This window comes from Grammomys surdaster, unplaced genomic scaffold, assembly GCF_004785775.1.
Source record: "Grammomys surdaster isolate TR1022 unplaced genomic scaffold, NIH_TR_1.0 125849, whole genome shotgun sequence".
Classification (NCBI taxonomy): Eukaryota; Metazoa; Chordata; class Mammalia; order Rodentia; family Muridae; genus Grammomys; species Grammomys surdaster.
Genome location: NW_021620675.1, coordinates 193,347 through 210,932, shown reverse-complemented (window position 1 = coordinate 210,932; position 17,586 = coordinate 193,347). Strand labels below are relative to the sequence as shown.

General features: G+C 39.6%; 1 protein-coding gene across 1 annotated transcript; it reads right to left on the bottom strand.

The window, feature by feature from the left end:
- Positions 1 to 245: 245 nt before the first annotated feature.
- LOC114640652 (olfactory receptor 5V1-like) lies at positions 246 to 1,205 on the bottom strand. Its single transcript, XM_028789615.1, has one exon. It carries the CDS (start codon positions 1,203 to 1,205, stop codon positions 246 to 248), a length of 960 nt encoding a protein of 319 aa, XP_028645448.1.
- Between the last annotated feature and the right edge of the window lie 16,381 nt (positions 1,206 to 17,586).

Here is a 17,586-nt window from a genome sequence, read left to right as displayed (position 1 = left end):
GGAGGATTTTCTTCAGGTGACTGTGTCCCACAATTCGAAGACCAGTGGTTGAGGCAAGTCTAATGCATGGCCCATTGGGCACATGCATCCTAGGAGAGCTATGAATGAATGCAGCTAAACACAAAATCATAGATAGACTCAAATGTTCCGAGTTTCTGTGAGTCCCTTTTTGAAATTTGATTGTGTGGCTCTGGAGCATGACCTTTGTAAATGACAATGTCATATTGCACTGGCAGAAAGTTGGATTACTCTCTAGTCATTGCTATTAGGGAATGTACTCCAGTCAGTTTTCTCAGAGCACCTTTGACCTCCTTGTTTCTCAGGCTGTAGATGATGGGGTTCAACATGGGGGTCACAACACAGAAGAGCACAGACACCAATATGTCCATGTCCAGGGAGTAGCCTTCCCTGGGTCTGTCATAGTTGAAGTTGGCTGTTCCATAAAAGACCACCACCACAGTGAGGTGTGAGGCACAAGTTGAAAAAGCTTTTCTCCTGCCCTGGGCAGAGGGAATTCTCAGGATGGCAGAGATGATGAGCATATAGGAGCCTGCAGTGAACAGGCAGGGGCTCAGGCCAATGGTGGCACTGGCCACATGGAGGACAGATTCATTGACAGAGGTGTCTGAGCAGGAGAGCTTCAGGAGCAATGGGATGTCACAGAGGAAGTGGCTGATCTGGTTGGGACCACACAGAGTGAGTGTGGCTGTCAGTGCTGTGTGAGTCACAGAATTCACCAAGCCACAGAGCCAGGACCCAATCACCAAGCAGACACAGACCTTTGTGCTCATGAGAACTGGATACCGAAGAGGGTGGCAAATGGCCACATATCTGTCATAAGCCATGGCTGCCAACAAAACACATTCAGTGCCAGCACATGTCACAAAGAAAAAGATCTGGGAGAGGCAGCCCTCGTAGGAGATGGTCTTCTTCTCCCTGAAGAAGTTCACTAGCGTGACTGGGATGGTGGTGGACGTGTAGCAGATGTCCAGGAAACTCAAGCTGCTGAGGAAATAGTACATAGGAGTGTGGAGGGCAGGGCTGACCCTGGTGGCCACCATCATGAGTGTGTTCCCCAGGAGAGTTGTCAGGTAAATGGCCAGGAAGACCAGGAAGAAGATGCCCCGCAGGCTGGAGTGGTTGGAGAATCCCAGGAAGATAAATTCTGTGACACGTGTATGATTGGTCACTTCAAATGCAGTCATTGCTACAAACAGAGAGCAAAGGACTGAGAGTAAATACTACAGAGACACTGTCAAACATGGTTCTGAATTACCAGAGCCACGTCCAGTAACATCAGATATACAGCAGTTTGGGCTATCGCGTGAGATTTAGAAGAGAGAGAGTCCCCTTATTTCTCAGGGTTTTTCATGGCTGCTGATTGGTAAGGATGAATGGGCAAAATGTACAATACATTGCTAACCTCCTGCCTTTCCCTGGGTCTGCCATATCTCATTCCTAACCCAGAAGACTGTGGTTAGATTCTCCTTTACATATGTCTTATTTATTTTAAGCAACACATTCTTACTGTGAAAAATTAAGAATAGCATTGAGAAGTAGCATTCATGTAACCCTGCTGCCTTTCAACGTATTCCTTTATCATCCTTCTTCCTGTATATTCATCTTTTAATCTTAATATGTGACTAAAATACCAGGAGCACAAATTCCCAAGGTTGTGCTGTACTTTATAACACAAAAAGAATTTCATCTCCCCATTGGCTAAACACTCAGATGACTCCCTTCCTCTTGTTATGAACCTTGGGAGGAGAAGGAGCTCACCACTTCTCCAGAATGGAATTTTAAGTCATCCTTTTAAATAAGTTGATGTTGTTTTTCAGTAGGAACCTTGATCTTTAAGAAATTTTAACCAATTAAATCACTAGTGCTCTCTGAGGTCTCTTGTGCTTCTCTAGGAGTCATTGTTAGAACTTCAGTTTTTGCTGATTTTCTGTCAGCCTTGGAGGTAAGAGACAGTAGGCAATAGGAACTGTGGCTTTCTGGTCTTGATGTGGCTTGAGGTCCCACACCAGTTGCTTGTTGACAGTGGGGGAGGTAACGGCTCTATCCTTCGGTCTGTTCACTGTGTTGTGATAGGAATGGTATCTGTCACATAATTGTTGGGAAAAGCAATGTGAGCTCATGTTAATAATCTGTGACTTTGACATTACACTTGCTCAGTATTCTTTACTGAGTTGCAAAGCCCTTCTTATGATGACTTTAAAGCAGTTTTTGTGCTTGGGTGTTTTGGTGCAGGGGAATGCATCCGACTTAGTCCTCAACTCCTGAGCTCCTCGTGCAGCCACTTTTACTAACTTTTTTTTTTAATCATGAGTACATATTGAATTTTTAAAAAATATTAGCTTGATATACTGGGATGGTTTTGGTTTCTTTGTAGTACATTTATATTATATGGATTGAACTTTTGAATATTGGACCAATCTTGCATTCCTAGGCTTGAACTCAGTGACTGTTTTATATCATCCTTCCAATGGGTTTCTAGAGTCAATTTGCTGATGATTTGGTGAAATACTTACAGTCATGAGAAACGATACAGGTATATGGTGTTTTTTTTTCTTGTAATGTATTTGCTTGATTTTGTTATGAGGAAAATCTACCCATATAAAACTGTCTTGGGGAGTTTCTTTTGATTTTTCTAGCAGAGATTATATACATTTACTATTTTTCATTGTATGCCTGTTTAAATTCATCAGTTAAGTCTAATTCAAGTTGTCAGACATTCACAGCACTACACAGGCTATCTATTTCTTCCCAGGTGAGCCTGCATGTGTTGCCTGTGTTGAAGGCTGATAAGCACAGTGTGGATTGTGGCCCATGGTTGCGTGTTTAATGCAGTGTCAGTACCTACATCTCATTCATTCCTCATGTTTACAGCTTGTGTCTTAATACTTTTAAATAATTTGGATAAATTGTTAATTAATATGATTAATATTTGAAAAGAACTAGTTTATCTTTGATTTTTTTTTTTTGCTATTTAAGTTTTTGTTGTTGTTGCTTCTCTAATAATTGTCATTGCTTTGCTGTGTCTTAACTTGTCTTGGTCTAAGGCTTTCTGATTTTAGATATAGGTTTATCTTGGTCTTTTTCAGTGCTGAGAATCAAACCCAGAGTCTTGCACATGCTAGGCAAGTGCTGTACCACTGGGCTATGTCACTAACCCTTAAAAAATTTAAAGGCAAGTTCTTACTGTGTAACCGCAGCTTATTATGTAGCCCAAGCTGTCCTTGGACTGTCAATCTTCCTGCCTCAGCCACCTGAATTCTAGGTTTACAAGTATACAATTACATCATGTTTGGCTAGATATAAGCTTTCTAACACCAACATTAAAGATATGAATTTAAAACCCAGCTTTTTGACATATTAGATTATTTGGATTCAGTCCAAAATATTTAAAAGTTTTCTTTGACATGTTTTTCTTTGCCTCACAAATTATTTTTAAGTGTATTGTTTACTAAGTATTTAGAAATTTTCAGTTATCTTTCTTCTGTTGTTATCCTGTGATAGGTGAAGAAGTTCCTTTAACATTTCTTTTAGGATCTACTTGTGGGACAATTGTTCAGTTTTGTTTGCACAAGAAAACCCTGACTCTCCCAGCTGATGGGCTTCTTCTGAGTTAACACGGTGGGTGTACTCGGTGCCTTTGGGATAGTCATGATACTGTTTTATTGTTTGCAGAGTTTGGGATGACAATTTTGTTCTTATGCATGGTACTCTGTTGGTTGTATTTTTCCTCAGCTATCTTTAAGATTTTTCTTTTCTTCTTTCTTTCCTTCCTTCCTTTCTTTTTTTTTTTAAAGCAATTATTGCACAATATACTTCGGCCTTTTGAGTAATCCTGTTTGGTGGTATCTATCATTAATTTTGGAAAGTTCTCAATCATTATTAAAATATTTCTTTTGCTGTGTTAACCTTTCTTCCCCTTCTGAAATTATAACTGTGTGCTTTTGACAACTTAGCATTATGTCATGTCTCTTGTACATTTTGGTTTAATTTTTTAAACCTTTTCCTTTGCACTTTGGGTGATTTCTGTTGGCTTGTCATGTCTGCCAGTACTTCCTTCTCCTTTGTTGGTTTTGCCATCATGTCTGTTGCTTCTCTACCTGTGTTACTCCTCTCTGTTAGTTTTGAAGAGTTTTTATTTCTTTTGAATTTACCCATTTCATCTTCGATGTTCTTTAGCTTTTCTATGGAAGTGATTAGCTTATTAATTATTACTCAAAATTCTTTATCGAAGAGTTTGCAAACCTTTCATAGTGTAGTCTAGTCTGATATGCATGTTGTCTCTTTAGACTATTTTCCTTACTTTTAAAAAATGCACAGTAGCTTTTGGTTTAAAAATAGTCATACCTGGGAGTGGGGGGGTAGGTAGGGGTTACATCCACAGAGAAGAAGGAGGAGGGGTAAGGGGATAGGGGGTTCCCAGGTGGGTGGGGGATGGGGTAAGGGGACAACATATGAAATGTAAATAAAATATCCAATAAAAAAAGTTTAAAGAAAAAAATAGTCATATTGTAAAAGATCCTGAGGTTATGGGTTTTTCCCCCTTGAAGTTATTCTTCCTTCTTTAGACATTTCTTTTGAGATTTCATCTAGACAACAGCTGGGTTGAGTTTCAAGTTTGTTGTTCCTTGGTCACTCTATGTCACAAGAGCTACTTGTAGAGATATTTTACTCTTAGGGATGCAGTAGGATATCTACATGTTTTGTTCCACTTGGATTTGGGTATTCTGATTTTTACTGTTCTCCAGAGATAGTCTGTTTGGTAGACTGTTTCCGAGCAAAAAAGGGGAGAGTTTTGATATTCTGGATGAGCCTTGGTCTTTGATGGTTCATACAAACTCCTGGGTATGTAGCCTTCACAAGTGATCCTCTACCTTTTCCAGCTATAGCACTGGGCACAGTGCATTCCTCCTTTCCCTCAGGATTAGGACTTGCTATCTCCTCTATGTCCTTTCTCACATGCAATGATGTTCACAGTACCTCAAGGTGACAATTGCTGTTACTCATATCCTAAGGATTTCATGTTAGGTTCTAAAGGAAAAACATAGGAAATAAGGCTAATAGGAATCTTGCCTATAGCTATTTTTCCTCCTCAGCCTCAACAAGAAACAGTGCCTTGAGAGACACATTCCCATCATATCTCCCTAATGCTCCCCATATTCCCTATGAACATTTGATGGAATTCATAGAGAAAAATTTAAAAGTACACACAAACCATCTCAGATGGCTTTCAAGAACTCCATGTTCTGATGTTAATCTATAGTCACCAAGTTGTCTTAATTAATTAGCTTATGTGGCATTTACATCTAGGTAAAATATGCATGGATTATTTTAGTTGCTTGTCTCCTCAGATTTCAGTATAGATATTTGCTTTGAAATCTCTATTCTCCAATAAAGACAAGAAGAGATATTGATATGCATTTTTTATCAGACATTTTTTGAGTTGTTGTAATGATGGAAACACATTGCTTCTGGCTTTTCACAGTAGAATCAAAGTCTATGGCATCATTTTTGAAACTCACTTGGCAATTTCCAGTAAGTTATATATATAGTTACTCTACAACTTGATGATTTTGCTCTTAAAATAATCTCAATAAAATGAACAGGTCACAGAAAATCATATATAACAACCTTCAGTAACCTAAGAAAGTGGCATGTCTATCAACAGAAGAATAGACGACAAATTATATTATAAAGTAAAATAATGCAATTTTTAAAACCCCACAAAATACCAAAACATTAATGGCATTGTAAGTCTAAACAATTTTTGTTGACTTAAAGAAGCAATGTGCAAAAGAGTAGATAATGTATTTTTCCTTTAAATGAAGTTCAAAGTAGGCAAATCTAAGCTATGATGACCAGGAAAGGACTTGGCTATTTCTAGAAGTTGGAAGTGGTGGTATTTGGATAAGAGAATGAAGACGTTTTCTAGATTGAGGAAAATATGCTTTACCTTAATGTTTGTGGTCTATATATGTAAGAACTTAACAATGTATGCCTTTAGAATTTCAGTAAATAATAAGTATAATCTAAATGTTATATTAAAAAAGAAACAGGAGACAATTTTTAGTGAAGTTTTTCCTCTCAAGATTGGTTGGTCCCAGACTTAGTTGTTGTTGTTTGTTTTTGCTTTGTTTCTTTTTATGTTATTAACACTTTCCTTTTCTTTTTTGCCATTATTGTTTTCTCTTCTACTATAATTCAATACATATCATATTTTATAACAGCTTCTTTTTTTCCTGACAATGTGCCTATTTTGGGGACTGAATGTGATTGAGGGGCAGGCAAATGGGACCTGGGTAACAAACGCAAAACCATGTTCATATATGTTTGTTTGTTTACATGTGTGTGAGTGTGTACATGTGTACGAGAATGTTGTGTGTATTTCATTGAGCGAGTCATGTTAAAGAACACTGGTCCATAGCTAAGGGGATGTAAATGGGCCTCCTAGGCAATATTAATGGTGGAAATCTCAAGGAAAACAGTGTGGATCTACCTATCTAAGTCCAAGACATTTCAAAGGATGTCTCTCAGCTTGACTGCTACAGAAGTGAGGACCCTGAGTTCTCTGAGACACCAGAGAACTTCTATGAGAGCTTCATTGCCTCTAGATCCTGGGTTTTGGAAGCCCCTGCCATACTGAGCTGCATACATAGAGAGTCCTGCTAGTTTTCCAGGAGCTGGTGAGACAATCAACTTGGTTGCCATTTATATTTTATATATACTTTATATTAAGTTTATATTTATATAAATTAATATATTTGTATTGACTTTATATGAACTCTTAACAGCTTTTTGGGTTATGCTTAAGCAGGACCTCATGGTGTCCACCCAAGAGCAGGTGGCAGGCAATCAGTCTCTTGGGTATAGAACCAAACAAACTATGTGAAACTGTGTCAGGGCTGCCTTTCTGGACAAAGTCGGAAAGTCCTCTATAGGGACTTGAAAAGTATTGTCCCTCTTGCATGGGCAGCTGAGCAGTGTCTTCCTGGAAGCCAAGCTTTGGTGTACAACAGGCAGAAATATAAAGTATCAACCACAGGGGACTGGGGACAACGCTTTAGATGAGGGCAGATTGAAAGCAGGGACACCTGAGGGAAATATCTTGAGTTTTAGAAAGTCATCAGCTTTCAGAACATGAAAACAAACAATGCTGCAAGTCTAGAAAACGCATAAACATCCATTCATTAAATCTTGCATGAAATTGTGAAACCCAATGACCAGAGTCCCTTACAGTTCCAGTGCTTCAGATATAAACTGCTTTATTTAGTTCAAGAGACTCTTCTGAATGCTAAAACCAGAACAAAATGAAATGGTCTGTAACTAAAAGTATAGCATTTGAGAGCTTGGGGAGGAAAAAAATAACAACCAAACAAACAAACTTGGAAGCACTTTCGAGTCCATGAGAAAGGCGCACTCTCTCATGAGGGAGTCTGGGGTCACTCATTAAAAGGGCATGGCAAGAGAGGTAGTAGGTTTAGGGGGATACGGTAGAAAGATTTGAGCGATGCTAAATGCTAGTCAGTATGGGATATTCACAAAAATGACTTCCAGACAGGCTAAGGTTGCAGATCTAAGTCCCAGATTGATTGTGTCAAAGGTAACTGCCACAGAGCAGCAGATGAGAACAGGAAGAGCAGATGGGACAATTGGAGAGGAAGGCTAAGGTGGGAGCTGAGATCTTAACATTTGTAACGAAGGTACTGAGCCTGGATCTGCCTGGGAAGGACACACACGTGGCAGGTTAGCTATGTGCCTTGTGTCCTCTAAGTAATCTCCCTAACTAATGAGTGTTTCCTTGTTAGCCTTGACTTACAGCCAGTCAACTCCGACCCCGCCCTGGAACCCGCAAGCCCTCTCATTCTCCTGCCACGTGTGTATTTTCTTCTGTTTTCTCTGTCTGCTGCACAGACAAACTCCAAGTCATTCCAAAATCAGTGTCAGGTATTCATTTTGTTTAACCTTTCCGTATGAAAAATACAGACATGACACTTTCCATTATAGGATTGCCCGGAATTCACCGTATTCACTGCGAAGGTGTACCACACCTTCTCCCTCTGGGTCTTACTAAGAGGCGATCGTCGCATGAGCTGTGGAAATCTAAACTGGGAACGTGAAAATAAGCATTCGAGATTCAAAAAAACATATGATTCTTCCTTTGGTTTGGTTTGAGGTGAGTCCTCATTGCAGCCGCGGCTGGCCCAGGCCTGAGAGTCCTTCCCCATCAGCCCCTGGGATTAAAACACAGTTTCTGAAGTTGCATATTCTATCTACTGGAAGGTTATGGGAAACTGCTAATCAATTTCAGTCCATTCCTGAGGACTAGCTTCATGGGGCATTATTGATCTGTATCTCTGTGTAGTTTTTTCCCCATTGATTTGATTAGCTAATCTAACTTCTCCTGGTTCAGGCATGAAGGGAAGCTGGTGGTGACATCCAGCCCTTCTTTCTTATCCCTGAAGGTGGTTCTGTTGGCATAGGGCACCATCGACAAACATTACCTCTCACACAGAACACTCAGAAGATCACACTGAATCCCTGGAATTTTCCTACTGCTGCACCCTGATCAATAGCATTGATGGTGAGGCGTCTATGTGTGACAGTGACCATACTTTTCACAGTCACAGGCTATATATTGTAGAAAAGTGAATCTGAGAATGAATTTTCTTCAGGTGATTCAGTATATGTAACTGCCTGGCTTCTTGAAAAAAAAAAGTCTGGTATAGTAGTTTAAAAGATGTACATTTTTCTTTAAAAATCAAATTGAATTTAGTATAACCATGCAATCAAAAATCAGTATGCTACTTTGAAAAGCTATGCTTTATGTTCCTGAATTTACTCAGGATTTTCTAAACTGAGTGAGAATAGGGAACATGTTAACTAAGAATACTGTGATAACCTTTTGTGTGAATCATGTCTATGACTTGTACACATGTTGACTCGACTGTCTTGGCTTATATAAGACCCTGCAAATAAAGAGAAACTGTGGTACAGAGAGGGATTACTTCATAGCAATCATGACTTACGACAATATTTTGCTATGGATAATGGTATATTTGTAAACTTTTGTAGTTTTCAAAGCCCAAGAATTCTTATTTTTTGGTTCTAGGAATTCAGTGCTCATGATTAATAGGCCAACAGAGCTTTCATTAAACATTCCAAATCTCAGGGCCTTAAGGAGCTTAAAGTATTTAAATTTCAATAGAAAGTTGGTGTAGGAGTTAAGCATAATGTTCAAACCTAAAAATAAACAAACTGTGAAAAATAAATAACCCTGGAAGTCTTACAAGAGATATTTTTTTCACAATAAATGAAATTTTCTGTTGACTAACCTTAAGGGGTTCATTTCCCCAAAGGAAACAAAGTGGGCATGAACAAAATGAGAAATTAGCAACCGTGAAACCCTTACAGCACATTAGGGGAACATCTAGTCATATTTGATTACAATATCTCAAAGCAATGATTAAAAATTTCAAATCTAATTCTCATGTATCCCAGTAAATTACTGACCTACTTAAAACACATACCCATACCCACACCACACGTGCACATGTGCATCGATTTCTCCAACAGAAAATCTAAATGATTTTTAAGTGCTTGTAGCAAAGCGGATGTATTCTATGGAGGGTAAGAGCTATTTTTTCCCAGGCTGGAATCTCTGTGTAGTTCCCTTAACATGGGTACAGAGCACCAGTTGGGACGTTCAGAGATCATATCGCAATGTTGCTACTCTACCTTGAATGCTCATGTATATGTCCTGCTCTGATGAGCTTGCAGGTGGTACTGATGCTGCTGGTCCAAGGAGGGGTGAGCCTGGGCTGGCCCCACCTAACAGGCAGAGCTGCACCTACTAGTAACTACTGGGTTAAAAGTCTTAACAAACACAGTGTTTCTCCATCCTGTCTCAGAAACTTATCTCAGTATTTAATTCTTCCTTACCTGTGCTTCTCCTAGTAATGGGGGGGAAGGGGAACAGGGACAAATGACTATTTCCTGTGATAGGCAAGATCCTAGAGCTACAACATTCTTCAGATTATAAGTTTTTGTTTCCTTTCAGCACTTTCCCATAACCTCTCCTTGATAGAGATAAGTCTCAATTCAACTCTATTCAGTTGTAGGGTCAGATACAGCCCTATGCTAGTATTTTGAAAAAATTCAGGACCTGGGTCCCGTCCTTGACCCCATCTAATAGGAAGATAAAATACAGTACAAGGCAGTAAGCTTGATGATATTTGTGCAATTTTAAAGTTATCACTTGTTTATCTTTTGGGGGAGAGCCCCTACTTGATGACCTCTAGGAGTAGAGCATGGGCTACCTGCCCGAAGCCCACACTCCATCTTAAGTCTAAGCTCTTGGAAGTTTTTAACTTAAGTTGTTCAATTCTGCACAGAAAAACTACAAAGGGCCTTGTGTGATTGGATGCTCCATGAGTCTCTCCATGAGTAAAGAAGACCTTTACCGCACATCAATGAAACAGAGATCTCTAAAAGCTCTTAAGGACAGCCTTAGGTGAGCATCAGATGATTTTGACAGAGATTTGAGAATGCTGGGGGACATTTCTGCTCTGCAGTTTCTCAGGCAAATATCATACAGATCTGAAGAGGTAACGGCTGGTGTGGACATGAATGGGGCAGTCTGGCTTCTTTGGTCTCTAAGGGATGTAGGTCTACTCCCTCCCAAGAGCAACGGTCCCAATGGAGACTGTCTGGTGGCATTGAGTCAGTTTCCAACTGAAAGCAGCAACTCGGCTTCTTACTTTCCCAATCAACAATCATCTCAGGGAGAAATGACTGAGGATTAAATAATTTAATAGTAACTCCAGATAGATGAGATTTCTAATGACAAGAATGTGGGGTGAAACCAATCATTCAAGAGCTTGGGGTTGTATGGCTGCTGACACGCTGTTTGCCACCCATGGCCTAAGCACCTTTGTGTTACAGCAGAAGATGAATACCCCTAGCTGAGCAAAATGAGCCCAATGCTCTTTTTGTAGACTTTTTGTCTCAGTTTGCTTTGTTTGGGCTTTTTGTTTTGTTTTTGTTTAATTGGTCTTTTGCTTATTTTTTTTTTTTTTAAGAGAAAAAGAACACAGAGTTAGGTGAGAAAGGAAGTTGGGAGCAAGGAGGATCTGGGAGGAATTTGGGGAGGGGGAACATGATCAAAATACATGAAAAAATTTCATTAAAAACCCTTTAGTTGGTGAATAAATATATCTCTAATCCCATTTGTACAAAGTCAACTATATTTGCTTAAACAAATATCACTACAGGATCCTGTGGAAATGTGTCTCTCTGCTTTTGTCATAGAAATTATTTCTTTCTGGCCTGCTTTTCAAAAGCAGAGGATAAACACTTAGCATTGCACATTATTTACCACAAACAAATTCCCCCTCACATTACTTCACTTATAGAATGCAAATAGCCCTTAGGTTTTGTACTAGATGATCTCTGATGTAAACCCCACTCTGGTTTTATAAGAACCATTGCAGAAACTGATCCATATACGAAGGATATGCATAACTACCATCAGAATTATATGAAAATGCATATAATAGCCTATATAATTCTTTCTTAAGGGGCAGCTATATCCAGACACCTGAAGTATTTTTCAATGACAGTAAATAAAACACACTTACTCTTGCCTCTTAGCAAAGCCTTAGATCTCTGGCTTTGGTTTGGTGCTTGCTGCTCTTCAAACCAGTACTTGCCTTGAAAATATATTCTTTGCTAAAAGTGTTGACCTCCAAGCGTGAAGGAGAGTCTTCATTCTTGAAGCTTCTCAGAGCACACACATCGCCTAACACAGGAGCTGGAATTCCCCTTTGCTTTCTCCACAATTCACTTTCCCAGAATGGCCATTTGTAAAGGCCCGTGGACCGACCTTTTGGGAATGTCCCTTCTAATCTGCCTCCAAGCAGCTGTTCTGGGACTCCTTGCTATGCAAGCAGAGCTCAAGGGCAATGGCTTAAACAGAAATTGGAGAAATGAAGAGCAATTAATTCTCTCTTGGATTCATTAAGGTCTTGGCAGTCATCTTTCCTCAGTATGAAGCGAGGAGATCAGCTTCCTATCTCTTTGGGGACATCAGTAAAGGAAGTTCACTACCAGAGTTTTGCTCTGAGGTGGTGGGCTGCTAAAACTGTGAGGCTGGCTTCCTTTTACATAGAGAGAGGGTAGGATGTCCGTGCAAATGTGTGCTTACTTAGGCAGGCATCTGCAGCCCCAGGACTGCAGTATTCCTGCTGATTCAGAGCTGTACCATTCCTAGTCGGGATTGGTCACCTGGACACAATGTCACTTTCCTTCTCTGCCAGTACCCACTGTACTGTTATCCACCCTGATTTATGATCTCTCTGTTTCTCATGACCTGCTGATGGTGTTACTTGCTGTGGAGTTTTAAGAAGAGAAAGGCCGAGCCAATAAGGAGCTGGTTGAAGCACACATGAAGAAAATGCCTATAAGATTTTAAATCTTGCAAGTATTTTGCTGAACAAATAATCAAAATAAAAACATTAAGCCATGCCAAAAGTTAGGTCTCTAAAGCTCATTAACCTCATTAGCAACACGGTTTTTATGTGTGTGGTGTCTTAGCCATTAAAAATGTGTACTGGTTTTCTAGAAGGCCTAACTTAAGTTCCCAGCATCATATTGGGCAGTTTATATATACTTGCAACATACACACACACACACACACGCACACACACACACACACAATCTTTTTTAAACCACTTTTTTGCAAGATTTTTTTAATAATAAAGTTTATAAAATAAAGAACGAAACAAAATAATAAAACTACTTTAGAGTCATTGGCCATTTGGGCCTGATCTTCCAGAGCTATAACCCCAGTCTAATATGGGTGAAAACCTCATTCTAAGTGACAGAAGTTGGACTCATAAAGCACATATGATTTCACTGATATGAAATACCCATATTAAGACTATCAGTATATCCAGAGTGTAGACATAAGGTTTTCATATGATATACAATAAAGACTTCATGAGATATCATAGAAATACAAATCAAAATTGCATTTGCTATAACATTTCATACATACTAGTAATGGCTATAAAAATTGGGGAGATGAGAGAGAATTATAATACAGGGTTTTGGTGAGAAAGTGATGCAAATATTCTAAAAGGATTGGAAGACACAGAAACACACGATAATACAGCTATGAACTGTTGAATACAGGTGTGATTGTCCCAATGGGCTAAGACAGCTGTTAGGAAACACTGTATAAAATGACCATTGTTAGAACTACAGCTGAAATGTTCCTGATTATCTTAAATTAATAAAATTTCCAGAGTGTGAAACATTATCTAGAATTTGGAGAAGGGACAGTGGGTTAGGAGCATTCAAATCAACCAAAAATTTTAAATGAAAATAAGACCCAGCTATTTGTTCTTGCAAGAAACCTATATAAACTAGTTGCCAAGGACACACCCAGATTGAAAGTGAAATGTTGGAAAGTAATATTTCAAATCAATGGGATCTGAAAGTAAGTTGGGGTAGTATATTCATAGCATATATCATTGTCTTGTACTTCTGGGAGTCTGAGATAGACCATCAGGCAGGTGGCTACAGGCAGTTGCCAGTGATGTGGGAAGGCTCAGAAGTACAATAGTAAACAGGAGACAGAAAGCAGGTAAGTCTAGAAGAAAATCTAAGCACCCCAACATCAGGCTCTAAACAACATGGTAGGAAGTTGAGAAACCCTTAGCAGAGGAGACTTTCCCAGAAGAAAAAAGAAAAGCTTTGGTGAGTTCTACAGACACACACTCTGGCAGTGTTTCTATAAAACATAGTTCAAGGTAAGAGGTCAAGCTGGGTGAGATGACTGAGGAAGGAAAAGTTCCTGGTATCCAGAAAAATGGATTTCACCTTTGAGACCTAAGTGGAAGAAAGAGAAAATAGACTCCTGAAAATTGTCCTCTGACTTCTATACATGCACTGTAGCATGAGTGTGCCCCCAACTAACTAAGCAGTCAGCCAGCCAAGCAACCAGCCAAGCAACCAGCCAAGCAAGCAAGCAAGCAAGCAAGCAAGCAACCAGCCAGCCAGCCAGCCAATCAGCCAACTGTGCGGGGCGCGCGCATGTAGTCTCGCCGGCGAAACCGTACACACACACGAACACACACACACACTAGAATCCTTCCGTAGAAACACGTTTATTCCCATAAACCAAAATGGTGGTAGAAGACGAGAAGGCGTGGGAAAGCACTGCCTATATACCCCAGAGCGGGGTATTCACCCCCTGATTGGCTGCTTACTCGTAGCGCGCCAAACGCCGTGGGATGGGCTTAGCTTGGCGGGCTTACCATGGCACATGCGCAGTTTACTTGGTACTAGGAAGAATTACGGGCGACAGCGCCACCTAGCGATGGCGGACTTTGTCAGCTCTCGTGGCGGCTCCCAACAGCCAACCAAGCAAACAGCCAAGCAAACAATCAATCAATCAATCAATCAATCAACCAACCAACCAACCAACCAACCAAGCAATCAGCTTCCCAGCCAGCCAGCCAGCCAACCAACCAACAAATAAATGAAAAAACACATAAGAACATGTATGCAGTCTCTAAATGGGATATGGTAGGAACAGATGAACAGAGACCTCAAATCAGCCAAAAATTTATGATTAAAGATGAGACCAAACTGTTTGCTCTTGCAAGAAACCTACGTGGACTGATTGACAAAGACACACCCAGATTGAAAGTGAAAGTGAAAGTAATATTTCAAACCAGCAGAGTCTGAAAGTAAGTTGGGATAGTATACGTGTCTTACAAAGCTGACATCAAACCAAAATTAGACAGAAGAGATAATAGCTAAAGCAAAAAAAAAAAAAAAACAAAAAACAACCCACATTATATATACATATACTGAATACTGAAATAGAAAAAATAATCATAACATTCATTTGGAAATACACAGAAGCCTGATTAACCAAACCAATTCTGAGCTAAAAGAGCAATGGTGGAGATGTCATAATATATAAATTCAAATTATACTACAATGCTATCATCTTAGTCAGTTTTCCTGTGCTGTGAAGAGACACCAAGGCCACAGCGATGGTTATAAAAGGAAGCATTTAATTGAGACTGGCTTATAATCTGGGAGGCTTAGTCCATTATCATCATGAGAAGAAGCAGGCAGACATGGTCCAGGAGAGGTAGCTGAAAGTTCTACATCCAGATCAGCAGGAAGAAAGAACCACTGGCCCTGGCTTGTGGTTTTGAAAACCTCAAAGGCACCTCCAGTGACACACTTACTCTAACAAGGCAATGCCTCCTAATCCTTCCAAATAATGCCACTCCCTGGTGACTAAGCTTCAGATTTCTAAACTTATGGGAGCCATTCTCATTCAAACCACCACATTCCATTCTCTCCATAGGCTTGTAGCCAAATCATTATACATGTAGTCCAGCTTCAAAAGTTCCCATAGTCTATTACAGTCTCAACAGAACTTAAAAGTCCAAAGTTCACAGATTCTTCAGAGACTCATGACAATCTCTTAGCTTTAACCCCAGTAAAATCAAATCAGACCACTTACTTCCAACATACAATGGTACATAATATACATCATTGCAAAAGGGAGGAAAGGGAGCATAGTGAGGAAATGCTAGATCAAAGTAAGACCAGAAACCAACAGGGCAAATCCTAAAATCTGCATCTTCACATCTGATGTGAAAGTGCTCTTCTAATCTCAAATTCCTTCCAGTTTTATTGACTACAACACACTTTTCTCTCTTGGGCAGTTTCCACACCATTTTGGCTGGTATCTCAAGACTCTAGCACTTCCAACCCTTGGGATTGCCCATACATTCAGGCTTTTTCATAGCTTCATGAAATAGCCTCTCTTGGACTCCATGCAGAGACATCCCTGATACATATCTGGCTTCAGTGGCTTTTCTTAGCCACAAAGGAAATTTCCACCACTCCTTTCTTGTATCCTTGACTCTAAAGCCAGAATCATGCTGAAGCTGACAAGTTCTTCAATCACATCTACATCAGCTTTCTGTTTTCAATGGTCTCCTTCCTGCCTAAGCTCTTTTTAAATTTCTTTTCTTAAATTGGAAGCTCAGCTGGATGGAGTCTTGCCCTGAGGTCACCACTCCCTTTATTCCATTTAGCCCCAGGCTTTTCTTTAAGCCTTTATCTCCTTGAGCACTAGATTTGGCTCCATTAGACTAACTGGTGTTCCTTTTCTCCTCAAACCATACATTTTTAATTTTTTCTTGCTCAGTTTGCTCTTTTTTATTATAGATCTGCATGAGAATGGCCACTAATAACCACATGATACAATCATCAATACTAGGCTGTCTTGAAATCTCCTCTGCCAACACCATTAATCTAAAACTCTTCTATAGAGCCTCAAGTAGAATTTTTTGGACAAGGGCAAGGAGAAGACACACTCTTCACTAATATATCACAAAATTTTTCTCTAGGTCACTTACTAATCTTCTCTGAAACCTCTTGAGCCAGACCCCAACATTCCTGAACACCCCTGTCTTCTATGTTCCTACTAGGATGGCCCATTAAGTCCCACTTAGAGCACCCAACTGTTTTTCTAGTCCAAAGTCTCAAAGTCTTCCACATCCCTTCAAACAAAAGCATGGTCATGCCTTTTATACCCCAGTCTGTGGCACTAACTTCTGTCTTAGTCAGTGTTCTATTGCTGTGAAAAGATATTATGGCCATAGCAACTCTTACAAAAGAAAGCATTTAACTGGAGCTTGCTTACAGCTTTAGAGGTTTAGTCAATTATCATCATGGTGGAAAGCAGAGCAGCATGAAGGCAGACATGGTGCTGGGGAGGTAGCTAAGAGTTCTACATCCAGATTAGCATGAAGAGAGAGCCACTAAGCCTGGTTTGGGCTTTTGAAACCTCAAATCACACCACCAGTGACACACTTCCACCAACAAGACCACACTACAAATCCTTTTAAGTAGTGTCACTCCCTGGTGACTACGCTTCTAATCTCTGAGCCTATGGGGGCTATCCTCATTCAAACTACTATGGCTATAGTAAAAAAACAAAAAACAAAAAACAAAAAACAAAAAAACCAAGCTGGTACTGCCACAAACAGACTCACAGTATAGAATAGACCACCAGAAACAAGCCCCCATGGCTTTGGCTATTTGATTTTCTTCAAAGGTGTCATAAAGAGACCGTTGGGTACCCACATATTGAGATCTGAGAGTAGATCTCTATCTTCCACTCACTATGAAAAAAAAAAACCCAGCTCAAGATAATTCAAATACCTCAAAATAAACCTAAAAGTTTGAACTTCTTCAAGGAAAAGATAAAAAAAGGAAACCTAAAGATAAAGATGCAGAGATCAACTTGAATAGAACTATAATAGTTCAGAGAAAAAAAGCAAGACTTGACATATGCAATTATTACTAATTAAAAAGCTTCTGCAGGTAAAAGAGGTGATTAGAGAATATCTTTATAAGTTATTCATCTGACAAAGAATTAGAATCCATAATACATAAGGGACTAAAAAACCCCACCCTTGAAAATCAAACAATCTAATAAATAAACAAGCAAATGAACTGAACAGATATTTT

Excerpts from the sequence above, each read along its gene's own strand:
- LOC114640652 (XM_028789615.1), bottom strand. The coding sequence starts at position 1,205 with ATGACTGCATTTGAAGTGACCAATCATACACGTGTCACAGAATTTATC.